Source organism: Bactrocera dorsalis, chromosome 1 (genome assembly GCF_023373825.1).
Source record: "Bactrocera dorsalis isolate Fly_Bdor chromosome 1, ASM2337382v1, whole genome shotgun sequence".
Lineage (NCBI taxonomy): Eukaryota > Metazoa > Arthropoda > Insecta > Diptera > Tephritidae > Bactrocera > Bactrocera dorsalis.
In genome coordinates, this window is record NC_064303.1 from 13,148,086 (window position 1) to 13,163,380 (window position 15,295).

The following is a 15,295-nucleotide window of genomic DNA, read 5'->3' on the forward strand; positions in this document are numbered from 1 at the left end:
TAGCGACTTGCAAGTGTATGTGTTGTTTTTGTTTTTGACGTTACGTAGCATAAATTGGCTGTCATATTCACACTCATATTCGTCGTTGTGGGGGCATGTTTGCGAATTGCTTGAAAATATGTGTGTGTGATTGTATATGCTTTGATGTGTGATGGTATGGATGAATGTGGTTTTGTTTGTAAAAATGTGTTTCTGTATGTTTGTACTGTTGTATATTTGTGTTTTTGTATGTTCGTGTAGTTGTGCGTATATTTAGCGCTCTGTGCAAAGCAAATTTTATAAATAAGCGCTGAAAACAAATAAAAAATACACTTCAAAGCTGCATAATTGTATTTTTGTGGGTATTTTTTTAAATTTTTTTGTTGTTTTATTATTATTTTTGAGTTTTTTATATTAAAAATTGTTGTTGCTGACACCTCAAGTCGCTTTTTAAAACACAGCGCTTTTTAAAACGCAGCGTTTTTTGCTGCTCAGAATATTTGCTGTGCTTAAGCTTTGTTATTGCACTTGTTGTTGTTGTTTTTCGTTTTGGTATTTTTTTTGTTTTTTCGCTTTGGTATTTTTTATTGTTGTTTTTATAATTTTTTCTTTTTTTAAATTCTTATTTTTGTATTTTTTATTGTTGTTGTTAATTTTGTTATTGTTGTTTTTATAATTTTTTGTTAGTTTTGTTTTTGCATTTTTGTTATTGTTTTTCGTCTTGGTATTTTTTTTTCGCTTTTTTTATTGTTGTTTTTATAATATTTTCTTTTTTTTTAAATTGTTATTTTTGTATTTTTTATTATTGTTGTTAATTCGCGTTGTTTTTGAAATAATTATATAATATTTTTTATTGTTGTTTTTATAATTTTTTCATTTTTGTTATTTTGTTATTTGTATTTTTATTGTAATTTTTGCTTTTGTTGTTGTTGTTTTTCTTTGGGTTTTTTCACATTTTTTGCTTTCGTATTTTTTATTGTTGTTTTTATAATTTTTCCATTGTTTTTGTTATTTTTGTAATTTTTGCTTTTGCTGTTGCTGTTTTTCTTTGGTTTTTTTCCATTTTTTTGCTTTCGTATTTTATTGTTGTTACTATATTTCTTTTATTTTTCGAAATTGTTATTTTAGTTTTTGCATTTCATTTTCGTTTTGTATTTTGTATTTATTTCGTTTTGGTATGCTTTTTTGTTGTTTTTATAATTTTTTATTTTTTGAAATTGTTATTTTTGTATTTTTTTGTTGTTGTTAATTCGTGTTTGTATTTTTGTTATTGTTGTTGTTGTAATTTTGTATTATTTGTTGTTTTTGTTTTTGTTATTGTAATTTTTTATTATTTGTTATTGTTGTTTTTGTATTTTTGGTTAGTGTTGTTTTTGTATTTTGTGTGTTTGTTTTTGTTTCTTTGTGTTCGTTTTGCTTCACTAAAATTATTGAACTTTTGCTAGGGGGTCTTTAGCACACTCACACACACACACTCACTCTCGCACTCATTTAGTCGCCGCGTAAGCCGAAACTGCAGCGAAATGCAATTCTGCGCTTTCAGACACACTGATTCACTTGAATGGCTTGCACTTTCTTGTGTTTTTCGTTTGTTGCAATTTTTTAATAATTTTTTTAATTAAATAATAATAATTTTTTAATATAACCCTCACACTAATTAAAGCTCGTGGCATATTTTGCTTACTTTTTCTCCGCTATTTATATATTTTTATTTTTATTATTTCACTTTTTGTAATTCTCTTCTTTCTTCTGCTTTGTCACAACACCAATGCGGCACACAACAACTTTTTTACTGTACCTGCCGAAGAGACGAAAGCACAACTAAGCCAATAGCGCCGCAACAAGCGTCAATACGTCCGTCGGCGGCAGTGTCGGCAACGCTAGACAACAGCCAAAGCGCAATCTAGACAAACAACAATGACACTAGGAAAAGACAAAAGCGCAGATATGCAGCGTTATTTTAGTATTTGCTTCTTTTCTAAATATTGTATAAGTTTGCAAATTGACTTAGACGAGCAGAAAAGTGTTCAACGATTGCAAAAACATCGTATATACATATGTATGTTTTGTCACACACGTTCACGTTATTAATGCAGTTCTTTATTTTGCTTTCTTGACGTTTGTCCTATCGTTCAGCTGCCTTTATGCGCATACATTGCTTTCCGCAAGTCTCAATATGCTTTTCTTTTGCCCACTCGTTGTGCGCTTTGTCTATCTGTCTTGACTGCTGTTATTTTTTTTCAGCTAGACTCACTTAGTGCTAGCTGGCTAACGCACTTGCTCACTTCGCTGCTTAAACAGGAGCGCACTAACGCACTTTCGGGCGCACTCACTCGCTGTTGGACGCGCTCACTTACTATTGAACGCGCTCACTCATTTTTGTACGCCCTCACTCACTGTTGGACGCACTCATTCACTCTCATTGAAACACTCGCGCAGTCATAGAGGCATTCACTGACGCACTCATTGACGTTCTCACAAACCCACTCACAGTTGCACTCCCACAGCCGCGTTCACTCACTATCTCATTTATTCACTTAGTGCCGCTGCGTCGCGCTAATCAATGGGCTAGTCGACTCAATCACTTTTTATCACTGAAATTTTTATAGAGTAACAACAGTTTTTTTGTTTCTTTTAAGGAAACCACTTGTTGCGGTGTATTTTTGTTATTTAATCGCTTAAAAACAATATGACAAAGAGTAAGTGAAATAATTTAAATAAAGCCAAGAAAAAAAAGTGAACTTCGGATGCACCGTTGATGGAATACCCTACACAAATACAATTTTTTCCATATAAGAACTTAATTTTGGCCATTCCGTTTGCATGGCAGCTATATGCTATAGTAAAGGGTAAACCAAGTAAGAATGTATTTCGCGCGCTTCGCTCAACTTATGGTCAAACATAACCGGCCTACTGAACGCACTCTTGGCAACACCATCACCACCTTGAGACCCAGCAATCATTGTTGGATAATAATCGACGTAATAGACCACGTCCAGAGCTCAGCAGTAGCTGAGACCACGCTCTGACGATTTGACGCCGTTCGCAGCAACTCGGACTAAATATGGAACGACTTGGCGCATTTTACGTCGAGATCTTAAATTGAAAGCGTTCAAAATACAGCTGGTGGAAAAACTGAAGCCACTGGACCTTCCTGAGCGACATCGACTCGCTCTATGGGCTCTTGATTAGTTCCAAAAAGATCCAACGTTTTCGAGATAAATTTTTTTCGCCGATGACGCCAATTTCTAGCTCAATGGGTATGTCAACTAGCAAAAATGGAGCATTAGGTACGAACAGCAACCTGAAGAGATTCAAGAGCTGTCATTTTATCCAGAAAAAACCGGCTTGGTGTGGCTTGTGGGCCGGTTGAATCATCGGTCTGTATTTCTTCAAAAATGATGCCGGTGAAAACGTAACCATCAATGACGACCGTTATCGCGCCATGATAACCCATTATTTGATATCTGAAATTGAAGCTCGTGATCTCAGCGACATTTGGTTTCAACAAGAAGGCGCCACTGCCCGCACATAGCGTCAATCAGTGGATTTATTGAGAGAACACTTTGGTGAGCAGATCAGTTCACGCTTTGGACCGGTTGATTGGCCACCAAGATGGTGTGATATCACACCGTGAGACTTTTTCTTTTGGGAATATGTAAAGTTTAAAGTCTATGCGGACAATCCCGCTCCGATTCAGTCCTTGGAGCAAAACACCACGCGTGTCATTCGCCAGTTACCACTTGAAATGCTCGAACGAGTCATCGAAAACGTAGCCGCGGCCAACATTTGAAAGAGTTTCCATTTCCACCGCACAACGATGGTTTCAACGTTTTCGTTCTGGTGTAGAGGTGGTCGAAGATGCGCCACGCTCCGGAAGGCCTGTCGTCGAAAATTGAGATAAAATCGCTGAATTGGTCGAAAGAGACCGGCATAGTAGTCATCAAACCGTTATAAACCATTTGAAGAAGCTTGGAGTCACTAAGAAGCTCGATTTATGGGTGCCACACGAATTGATTCAATAAAAATACCGCAAGACTTTTTTGACAACCCAGCATATTTTATAGGGTAACCGACGTTTTCTCCTGGGTGTTACTTCGCTGGAAACTTAATATACCCTGTTGAGGGTATAATAAACAACAAAAAACACACTTGAGAGCGCACAAGCGTGGAGAAGAGTGCGCAGCCACTTGATTCTGAGCAAAATTTCAACGTTGATAAGTTAAATTGTTTTTCACTGCACTAATGATAACAAGAACAATAGTAAATAACAACAACAATAATAATAACAACAACATCAACAACAACACCGAAAATGTCACAAAACAAAACACGATAATGGCAGCCAAAGGCGATTAAGAAACGCCGAGACAAAAGAGAGTTTGAGCTTAAACGCCTGCATGTGCGTGTGTGTGTGCGCGTTAGAACAACGGTGCGAAAAGGCGACAGCGTAAAATAAACAAGTATAAAATATATATAGTAATATCAGTTGAGGCAAAAATCCTAAGCCAAAAACAATAACAAAAACACCAACCGTGCTGTTGATGACGAGCCACAGGGCCCGACGAACGAATCGACAACGCCAACCGAGTCAATGAGTCAATGCGATGCGAGCGCGGCGTACGACAACGAAAATAACAACAGTACAATAACACGACGATCGGAACGTAGCGTGTGGTTAGCGTTTATTAATGCTCACTCAGCGACCAACTAAAAGCCGCAAGAGCCGAGAAATCACCAATGCTGCTGGCTGGCGGAACGCTGCGCGGTCAACGCAGCGACTGCGACCGTCGTGTATTGCGTTTACGATGTTGTCGTCGTTGAGGGAAAAGCAAGCAATGCAACAAACACGAAAATAGCAATATTAATAAGCGCCACCGCACAGCCCACCATTTGCCGCTGACACACACACACACAGTGCAACAGAGAGTAACAAGAGCACCAGCTGCAGCGGCAATTTATTTGAGCATCTACGGCCCGGTTGTTGATCAATAGTTCGTTGCATTGCTGTGACGGCGTGGCGTTTTTGTCGTCGGTTTTGCATGTGTGGATCGCCGCGGTTCACTTAAATACATACATACATATGTATTTGTGTTAGTGTTGGCACGCGAAACATCTAGAATGTGTTTTGACTTGAGTGGGGCGCTAGCAACTTGCGTTAGAGTGTGATGACGATTGCTGGTTGGCATACAGTGACCCCCAACTGCATACAGACACAGAAAGAATGCGACTGCTGTGTATGTGTATGAGCTTATTAGGCACTTAGCATCCACTTGTTGCATACTTTTCGGCGCGGCTGATGATCATATCCGCTTGAGGTTGGCGGTTTGTGCTGGCGCTTTTGAATTTTCAATTTAACTACGAGTTTATAGCCACTTGGGAATTCCAGGTCGGGAGTGCGCCGACTGTTTGTTTGATGACAGGAGATATTTCGTCTTGCCCTCGTTCACTACCAGACCCATTTGCTTCGCTTCCTTATCCATTTTGGAGAAGGCAGAACTAACGACGCGGTTTTGATGCCAATGATATGAATATCTTCGCGGACGCGAACCCTTATAGAATATGGTACCTTCTTTATTTAGTTCTGCAGCTTGATTTATTTTCTCCAAGAGTAGATAGAGGAAGTGGCAGAAAAGAGAGTCCCCTTCTCTGAAACCTCGTTTGGTACCGAACGGCTCGGAGAGGTTTTTCCCGATCCTGGCGGTGCTTTTGGTATTGCTCGACGTCAGTTTACAAGTTTACTTCAGCTCACCATCAAACGGATGTTCTTAGGCTTACCAGAGATTACTTGGTATAAGACCGGAAGTTGTGGACTGCTTGAGCCATTATATAGTTGTTTCCGCCACTCCCAAGTAAATGGCACTCACAAACTTTCCTCACTTGTGTAAACTTCTGCACATAACTACATCCTTTTACCGATCGGGTTATGTGGGCATTAAGGAAATAAATATGGATTTCAGTCTTTTGTCGAACCTCCTACAATTTTCATTTTGGATGTGCTAGTCCTTTTGGGAATGAACTTTCACTTTAACTAAGGTATAACTGTCAAGAAAGCAAATATTTGAAATACAAAAGTATTATGGCATCAGAGACTTTACTCTATACTGGATCAGGAATTCCTCATTATAGAGATGTTTAATAGGAGACTAAAAAGGAGAATAAACATCCTGTACCTTTCCGGAGTGCGGTGTTGTAACGTTGAGACGGGTCTAAACGTTCTACAACTGCATCTAGCTGCATCCAGTTGACCATATTTGCACTGCCAATTGGCTTGTAATTGGCCCGCAATGGTTTTGGGCCTTGTCCCTGTTGCTGATGGCTAGTGACTTGAGAATGTTGCGGCTATAACTTGGTAATGAGCGCGTTCGGATACGGTATGTAGGAGTTAAGTTATGTTAAGAGGTCGGTTCTTACAGAGACTTGGACGTCTGTCAGTTTTGGTACTTAAATCTTCTATATAATTGATCATAAGTTCCTCATAAACCAGCGAAGCGCTTTGAGCCTTTCACAAATTTGATCAGAGATCTACAAGTAATATCAGCTTTGGCAATGCCTCCTGGTTCGTCGAAGATAAGGCTGTCGAGATATTTCAACCTCAGTCTAGCTTAGAATGGTTATTGGAGCAAAAATTGCTTTGCTAACTTGTGTAAGACTAGACTTTATCCTTACCCTATGAATGCCTATTGAACAGTATCCAGTGGGAACTCCCACGATTACAAGATGAACTTCGCTAAACAAAGGCAAGTAGTAGAGTATATCTCACGATTGACCAATGTCTGTTAAGCGCACTTGAGGTATATTGGCCCGGTGCTCGAACGCAAAATACCAGTATATCCAATTCGGTCTCATTTCGATGTGATCGATCGATCGATGGTGGCTCTTGCCAGTTAATCGGCTTTGCAGTAACCCACAAATCCGCTGTGTCCTGGTATCCAATCGAGTCTTATGATGAAGTAGCTAAGGGTAGGGGTACAGACTATCAAACGCAGCACAAACCAACTTTTGATTTTGATTCATTGAATTAAAGTTCAGGGAATTCCAGCCAGATATAAGTTTTACGAAGAATTAGTACTCTCTTAGCTAGTTCCATCAACTTCAAATATATATATAATAAATATATATATGGATTAAAGTACCAGTGAATATCGGCGACAAATAACTTCGAGGAAGATCACTGTTCTGGCAATTAGCGTGGTATCGAAGATCACGGATCACATTCAGAAAACAAAACTTAACTCTACAACTAAATTATAAGCTCTAATAAACTTTCATATTTGTTCAATGGGTCTCTATTTTCTCTAGCGTTAAGTAATATAAAGTATTCCATTAAAGAAAACCTAAAGAGCTAGGAGGAGATTCTCGGACTTTGGAATGAAACTTTCGTTGCCTTTAGATGTATACTATATACTTACATATGTACTTATGTATATTTCCATTACCGTAGGTCAAACTTATTATCTACATATATAACAGACCACCTTTCCTTTACAGTTTGATTTTCAGTCAATGCTTACTACTCAAATAATACGAAATACAGAAACAATTTCAAAACACATTCATTATACAAACTTTTTATGATTTTCGATGAGAAGTCTTATCGTTTCGAAAATGCTAGACACACATTATTTGTTCCTCGAAAATATTGCTTTCTGCTCAAATCTTCCGCTAAACAGATGTTTGGGTAAGAAATCGCATATTTTCTTATCATCATTGACGAATACGAAAGTATATATGTACGTATCTTAAATATTTAATCGTTGAACGCAATACATAATAGTTCTTTTACTAATGATAAAAGAAGCAAAGAGAATGTTTATAGCAATAATGATTATTACCTACAAATAGATTAGAGAGGTAGGTAGAGATGTGTTAACCCGCTAGGAAATATTCTCGTTGATTTATGGGCTTGTTTCTTGGACAAATGAAAATCTGAGGTTAAGGAAACATTATTATCAGATTATGATCGATCATAGATGCTAATCTTACAGCTTCAAATTCATATCTTAGCCAGAAGCTCCTTATAATAGTTCCTTTTGAACACAAATCATAATATGAGACATGTTTTAATTATCGAAAAATATAATGAACTTGTTGATTGTATGTTAAAAATGTAGTTCAACTCTCAACCTTCGATTATCGTGAAACCCATTATTATTCAACAAAGAAGTCCATTCAATTTTGTATGCAGAATAAAATTTCTGGTGCCGAAACGTTCAGAATGTTGGAAAAGGCCTTCGGAGATAATTGACTGGCACGAATTATTGAAGGAGAGTCGAGAACGCGTTGACGGCGAAACACGTCCAGAATGCCCGGATTGCTTACGACCCGGAAACAGACAGTCAATCGGCCGAATAACGTGGCAAAGGTGAGCCGAAGCTGAGAAACTAAGCCAAAGCAGGTCAAAATTCAAGGTTATATTGACAGTTTTCTTCGATTATCGATTGACCTCATTGACATTGACCCATATTTGTGGCAAAAAGCCAACTATAGATACTGGGTACTTGACTTTAACAACCGTTTCGAGAATTGGAAAAAAAGTAGGTACAAATACCTGTATATTGGGGCCAAGAGGGATTACTTTGATTGATTATAAACAAAGTTTTACTATTTTTTGTTCATAGTAATAAGTCTTACATTGCATAAAAGGGAAGTATCTGAACTCTCCAGCCATTTAAATACATACAAACATAAGTAGGTATCATCATTATGACTAATTACCAAAGGTTTTTCTCAGAGAACATGTGGAAAGTCTAGTTTGCAGAGTTTTTGGAGAACTTTTTTGACAAATATTATTTAGCAATCAGCCTAGACTGATGAAATAACCGCTCTTATGTAATAAATCGATGCGAATAAATAATTCAGACGTTCTTTTATGTTTATCGAACCTTATCAAATAGGCCTTCATAAAATTTATTACAATTCTGGATATTATAAATGGCAATACGATACCATAATTGGTGGTACGCGTGTATACTCAAACGTATTGAAGTCTATAAAGTCCATAAATCTTCAGCAAATAGTTTGTTTGACATACATAAATATAGTATGTTTAATAAAGTGATTTCTTCGGGGAACGGGTGGCCAACAATAAAAAGATATTACGTCGTGAATAACTTTCCATGAATTCTTTCTTTATCTGTCTTTTGAGGTTTGCAGTTTTATTTCTTGTCTAAACTATTTACACTGTTTAACATAATTTTGGGAGTGAAGTATAGAATTTCGAGAAGAAAAAATCATGTAAATTTTTATTAATTTATCTAAAGAGTCATCCACTTCGAGGTTCCTTACTTTTTTAAAGAAAAAACACGGAAAATTTAAACTTAAAGGGGAATGTTTATTATCATTAGAAAGAATATTCTTCATCACTTATTTTTTGAAGATTATCTCTTTCAAACGTTGGCCACGGCTACGTATCAGATGGGCTATCCGTGGAGTCCAACTTTCGATGACTCGTTCGAGCATTTCGACTGGTAACAGGAGGATGAGTCGTGTTGTGTTCGTGCAAGTGAGGAAAGTTCTCTGATCGTCATTCACTTGAGAGTGGCCAGAAACGATTATTTTACATACAGCTCAAGCAGCTCACGAATTCCGGTCCTTGACCAAGTATTCTCAAGCCAAAGAACATTCGTTTGAAGGCGAGTTAAAGTGAGAAGGCGAAACATCCCCTACACAGGGTTGTGCGCTGGGTTTGGGATCCGCCACGTAAAAAACGCCCCAATGAACAGTCAAAAACAGCCTCGGTTGAAGGACCCCTTCTGATGACGATCATGGCAAACGAATTAAGATTTGAGGGCATGCACCTGGAATTTCCGGTCTCTTAATTGAGAAGATGCCACTGCCCAGCTGGTTGATGTCTTCGTGAAAATAAAGGCTGACCTATCGAGCGTATTGCGTGAAAGATTAAAGCCCACCGTCAACAAACTGATTGGACCTTATCAGTGTGGCTTTAGACCTGGCAAATCAACAACCGACCAGATATTCACCATGCGCCAAATCTTGGAAAAGACCCGTGAAAGGAGAATCGACACACACCACCTCTTCGTCGATTTCAAAGCACAAAAAAGAGCTGCCTTTATGCCGCGATGTCTGAATTTGGTATCCCCGCAAAACTAATACGGCTGTGTAAACTGACGTTGAGCAACACCAAAAGCTCCATCAGGATCGGGAAGGACCTCTCCGAGCCGTTCGATACCAAACGAGGTTTCAGATCTGCTGCTGGAGAAAATTATTTCGAGCTGCAGAACTTAATCGTGCAGGTACAATCTTTTTTAAGAGTGTACAGCTGCTGGCATATGCCTAATATTGATATCATCGGCCTCAACTTTCGCGCTGTTAGTTCTGCTTTTTCCAGACTGGATAAGGAAATGGGTCTGGCAGTGAACGAGGGCAAGACGAAATATCTCCTGTCATCAAACAAACAGTCATCGCACTCGCGACTTGGCTTTCACGTAACTGTAGACAGTCAAAACCTCGAAGTCGTAGATAATTTCGTCTATCTTGAAACCAGTATTAACACCAACAACAATGTCAGCCTGGAAATCCAACGCAGGATAACTCTTGCCAACCGGTGTTACTTCGGACTGAGTAGGTAATTGAGAAGTAAAGTCATTTCTCGACAAACAAAGAACCAATTCTACAAGTCACTCAACGTCCTCGTCCTGCTATATGGTGTAGAGGCATGAACGATGACAACAACTGATGAGTCGACGTTAAGAGTTTACGAGAGAATGGTTCTGCTGAAGATTTATGTTTCTTTGCGCATTGGCAACGACATATATCGCAGTCGATGGAACGATGAGCTGTACGAGATATGCGATGACATTGACAGGGTTAAGAGACAGCGGCTACGCTGGCTAGGTCACGTCGTCCGCATGTACGAAAATACACCAGTTCTATAAATATTCGACGCAGTACTCGGCGGAGGAAGCAGAGGAGGAGGAAGACTTCCACTCCGTTGGCAAGACCAGAAGGAGAAGGACCTGGCTTCGTTTGGAATATCTAATTGGCGCTACGTAGTGCAAAGAAGAAACGGCTGGCGCGCTGTTGTATAGAAGAAGAAGATCAACCTGACTAACTGAATCAATTTAGTCTGCCTTTCCGATACTAGCCTCTCAATTTTTGACATATCGACCTAAAGTTATGCACTAATTCTTTTCTCCGAAAAAGGTGCTCATTTGGAACCGTCGATATCGAAACTAAAATCAAATTCTTATACGGAAAGCTTTTGATTTTCCACGATATATTTCCGAAATTTTGCTTGAATTATTATCTAAAATTTGTACCTTCACCTATAGCTTAAAAGTTCTTGTAAAGAATCTTTTGTATTTGTAAAGGGTATTATTGTAGTTTCGGCGCAACCGAAGTTACCATTTTTTTCTTTTTGTCTTAATATTAGGCTTACATACGCACAAGCATAATCATCTGAGTATATTGAGTATATTTACCTATACCTTTCTCCCTTATCTAATCAGTTCCAATTAGTTAGACATAAAAAAAATTGGCAACCGGTAAAAATCGCCTGATAAATTTGCACATAAAAATATTAATAAATGGGCTGACCAACCATAATATACCAACCACAAGCACATATGTATTTATATGTGTGATATATACATACATAAGTACCTAAATGTATGCTGCGACATGCCTCCGTCGGTTGCGTTATCAGCACTCAAATACATTTGGAGACTCTAAAACTAACCCGGAAGACGAAGCACTTAAGAAATCTTCGATTAACAAATCAATATGACGCTGTATATACAAGTATTGTATGTATATTATATATATTATATATTTAGGTACTAAGTAAAAATAAAAATCGTTAAATTTTTGTATGCTTATAATTTGTTTATTTGTATTTGTGTTTTTCTAAATGTATAAGGAAATTCTGTTAATGCATGTATGAATGTATGTGTGCATGTTTTGACTTAGGAAGAAAATATACGTACATATTTATAATATTTATAACCATGTTTTCGCTTAAAAAATATATACATATGTATGCGCTACAAATTTGTTCGCAATTATTTACCGATATCTAAATTCGTAAGTACAATTCAAACAAATAACGGCACAAAACGCGCCACAACACCACTTAGAGTTATGTTCTAGACTCGAACTGAGCGCTACTTAACAAACAAAGAATATGTAAAACTTAAAACTGGACGATTATCACGATTCCGCTGCGGTCTCACGCTCATAGGTTTCTTTCAGCAGCTGATATTCACGTATACGTGTGACGCCGTACTCCTGTAAGAAATAGAAAATAAGTATTATTTTGAAAAAAAAAAAATGTAATCTATATATATCTAATATATTTTTTTACAATAAATATAAATTTGAAAAAAAAAATAACTTTTAATAATAAAAAAAAAATAGTTTTTAATTATAAAATTTAATTTTGAAAAAAATATGTATAATTTATAATAAAATTTTGTTTTGAAAAATATATTTAAATAAATTTAATTAAATAGAAAATAAGTATTATTTTGAAAAAAAAAAATGTTTATATTTCGTAATAAAATTTCGTTTTGAAAAATATATATTTTTTTAACAAATTTAAATCTGAAAAAGAAAAAAAAAATTTTAATAATAAAATTTAATTTTGAAAAAAAAAAAAATAATTTTTAATAATAATTTTTAAAAAATATATTCAAATAAATTTTATTTTGAAAAAAAATATTTGTAATAATAAAATTTAATTTCGAATTTTTTTAGTAATAAAATTTAATTTTGAAAAAAATATTATTTCTTTGCTTAAGGAGCTTAAGGACCAGTTGAGATTTTTTATAGTTTTAGATATTTTCGGATCGGAGGGTCCGCCATTTTGTATCAAAAATACAGTAAGAACATTAACTTCGGCTGCATCAAAGCTATGATACCCTCACAGGTGCGTCAAATGATGAGATAAGATCTTAGTCTTGATTTTAACCGATAAGCTTGTATGACAGCTATATGTTATAGTGATACGATCTGAACAATTTCTTCAGTGATTGTAGCACTGGCTCAGAAAATAATGCATACAAAATTTTGAGAAAGTTTCTTGCGAAATAAAAAATTTTCCCTTCAAAGACTTGAATCTGATGGGCCAGTTTGTATGACAGCTATATGCTATAGTGGTCCGATCTGAACAATTTTTTCAGGGATTGTGGTATTACCCCCGGAGAATAATTCATACCAAATTTCGAGAAGATTTCTTGTCAAATAAACAAATTCTCCCTACAAGCTCTTGATTTTGGCCGATCACTTTGTATGGCAGCTATATGCTATAGTAGCCCGATCTGAACAATTTGTTCGGGGATTGAAGCATTGTGAAGAAAATAATTCATACCAAATTTCGAGAAGATTTCTTGTCAAATAAAAAAGTTTTCCTTACAAGGACTTGATTTTGACCCATCAGTTTGTATGACAGCTATATGCTATAGTGGTCTGATATCGATGGTTCCGACAAATAAGTAGCCACTTGAGCAGAAAAGAACGTGTGCAAAATTTCAGATCGATAACTCAAAAACTGCGGAACTAGTAAAGTATATATAGAGGGACTTGGCTCTCGACTCAGCTCGTGAAGTTGATTATTTATATACATCTATAACAACTTCTTAAATGCATATTCACCACACTTACCCAATAGCCGAACTCGATAGTGGCCAGCGTCATCACCGCACTCCACACGCTCCAGAAGAGATGCGAGAACATGGAGAAGACACGCACCTCAGCATCCATGTCACTGAGTTCCCGCGCTGTCGGCGTATAACCCGGCAAATCCTCATGCAACTTGCGCAAATATGAGCTATAAAATCGCTGACGTTGTTCCGTGCTGGGATAGTGTTGTTTGCGGTGGTAATAAAATGGCGCCGCAGGGTTACTATAGTCGAAGGTCCATTCTATAAAATGATTGGCAAGATCGAAACCGCGATAATTGTAAGCGCAATATTCGAAGTCAATAATTTGTAAATCTGGTTCATCGTCATTACGGATTTGTGTATACTGGGTTTGCAGCTCGTCTTCAGCGCTTATCAGAGAGTCACTATAGATTGTTGCGTTGTTTACAAAATAATAAAAAAAATGCATGATATTTATTAAAGACAACTTGTTTGCATAGAAAATGTATTGTAAAGTAAATATATATAGAAATTATAGTAGTATGTCATATGTATATAGTAAGTCGATATGTGTTATTAGGGTGGGTAAAAAAAAATTTGCACTATATACTCTGAAAAATTTATGCTAAATTTTTTTTTATTTTTTAGACAATTAAATTTCTCACAAATATTATAGACATGATATTTTTTTGATTAATATTTGTTACTGATAATGCTTTTTTCCTCAATAATAGAGAAAAAAAGAAACGGGAACGCGGATCAACTTTCTCTTAATACTAAGAGTTCTTACTTGGCGAGATTTTTTGAGAAAAAATTTTCAGCAAAAAATTAAGTGAAAAAAATCGACTTTTTTACCCACCCTAATGTATGTACATATATCTCGTACTAACCTCGCTCCGTTAGTCTTATCGCTGTTGTTGGAATTGGAGTAAAGTATATTGCCCTCCTGCATGTCATTGTGGCAGAATACCACTTTGTAGTTGCCCTCGTTGATAACAGACTGCAGCCAGGCCTTTTCTTTGCGGAAATCGAAGCTGCGCACCACATCCACCAATGGTGTTTGATCGCCCCTGCAAAATGAAAATAAGAAAATATGATTATGTATAAAGGAAAAAAAAACAATAAAAACGTTAGCTTCGCTGCACTGAAGCTATAATACCCCGCACAGGTGAATTTCTTAAAGCATAAAAGGGTATAAAACATCTTTATTCTCATTTTGAGAGATCAGTTTGTATGGCAACTATATGCTATAGTGGTTCGATTTGAACAATATATTCGTATATTATAGCGTTATCTTGGAAAGCAATGCATGCCAAATTTCGTAAAGATATCTTGACAAATAAAAAAGTTTTCCATACAAGAACTTGATATGGATCAGTCAGTTTGTATGGCAGCTATAGGCTATAGTGGTCCGATATCGGCGATTCCGATAAATGTGTTGCTAGTTGGAGAGGAAATGAAGTATGCAAAATTTCAGATCGATATCTCAAAAACTACAATAGATCAGTTTCTAAAAGAGAGTTGCCACCTGTTTTTTTATAAATATAATATAAAAAGTTTTTTCAAGCTTGATTTCGTACCTAGTAGTGATGATAAAACTACAGGAGGTCAGTTTATTTGGCTAATGAAGTAGAGAACCTAATCGAGAGTTGCCACCTATCTTTTATATACAATTTTTTTCAACAAGCTTGTTTTCGTGCCTCGTTATGATGATA

At 36.6% G+C, this 15,295-nt stretch overlaps 2 protein-coding genes across 6 annotated transcripts in view; both read right to left on the reverse strand.

Moving 5' to 3' along the window:
- Positions 1 to 4,915, reverse strand: part of LOC115066707 (transcription factor HNF-4 homolog) — a 63,423-nt gene extending 58,508 nt beyond the window's left edge. The window contains exon 1 of one of the 5 annotated variants that reach the window (XM_049446472.1): positions 4,514 to 4,915. The gene's annotated coding sequence lies outside the window, so the exon portion shown is untranslated. Of the gene's footprint in view, positions 1 to 1,663; positions 2,260 to 4,513 lie in introns of those variants that run through there. The other 4 variants (XM_049446469.1, XM_049446471.1, XM_049446470.1 and 1 more) reach the window with 4 other exon arrangements.
- A 6,902-nt stretch (positions 4,916 to 11,817) lies between these two features.
- Positions 11,818 to 14,633, reverse strand: LOC125777759 (choline/ethanolamine kinase-like; the record flags this gene model as incomplete). Its single annotated transcript, XM_049453229.1, is given in 3 exon segments — positions 11,818 to 12,228; positions 13,603 to 14,005; positions 14,471 to 14,633. Coding segments are annotated over 3 exon segments (644 nt in total), but the record flags the coding sequence as incomplete, so codon positions are not given.
- Between the last annotated feature and the right edge of the window lie 662 nt (positions 14,634 to 15,295).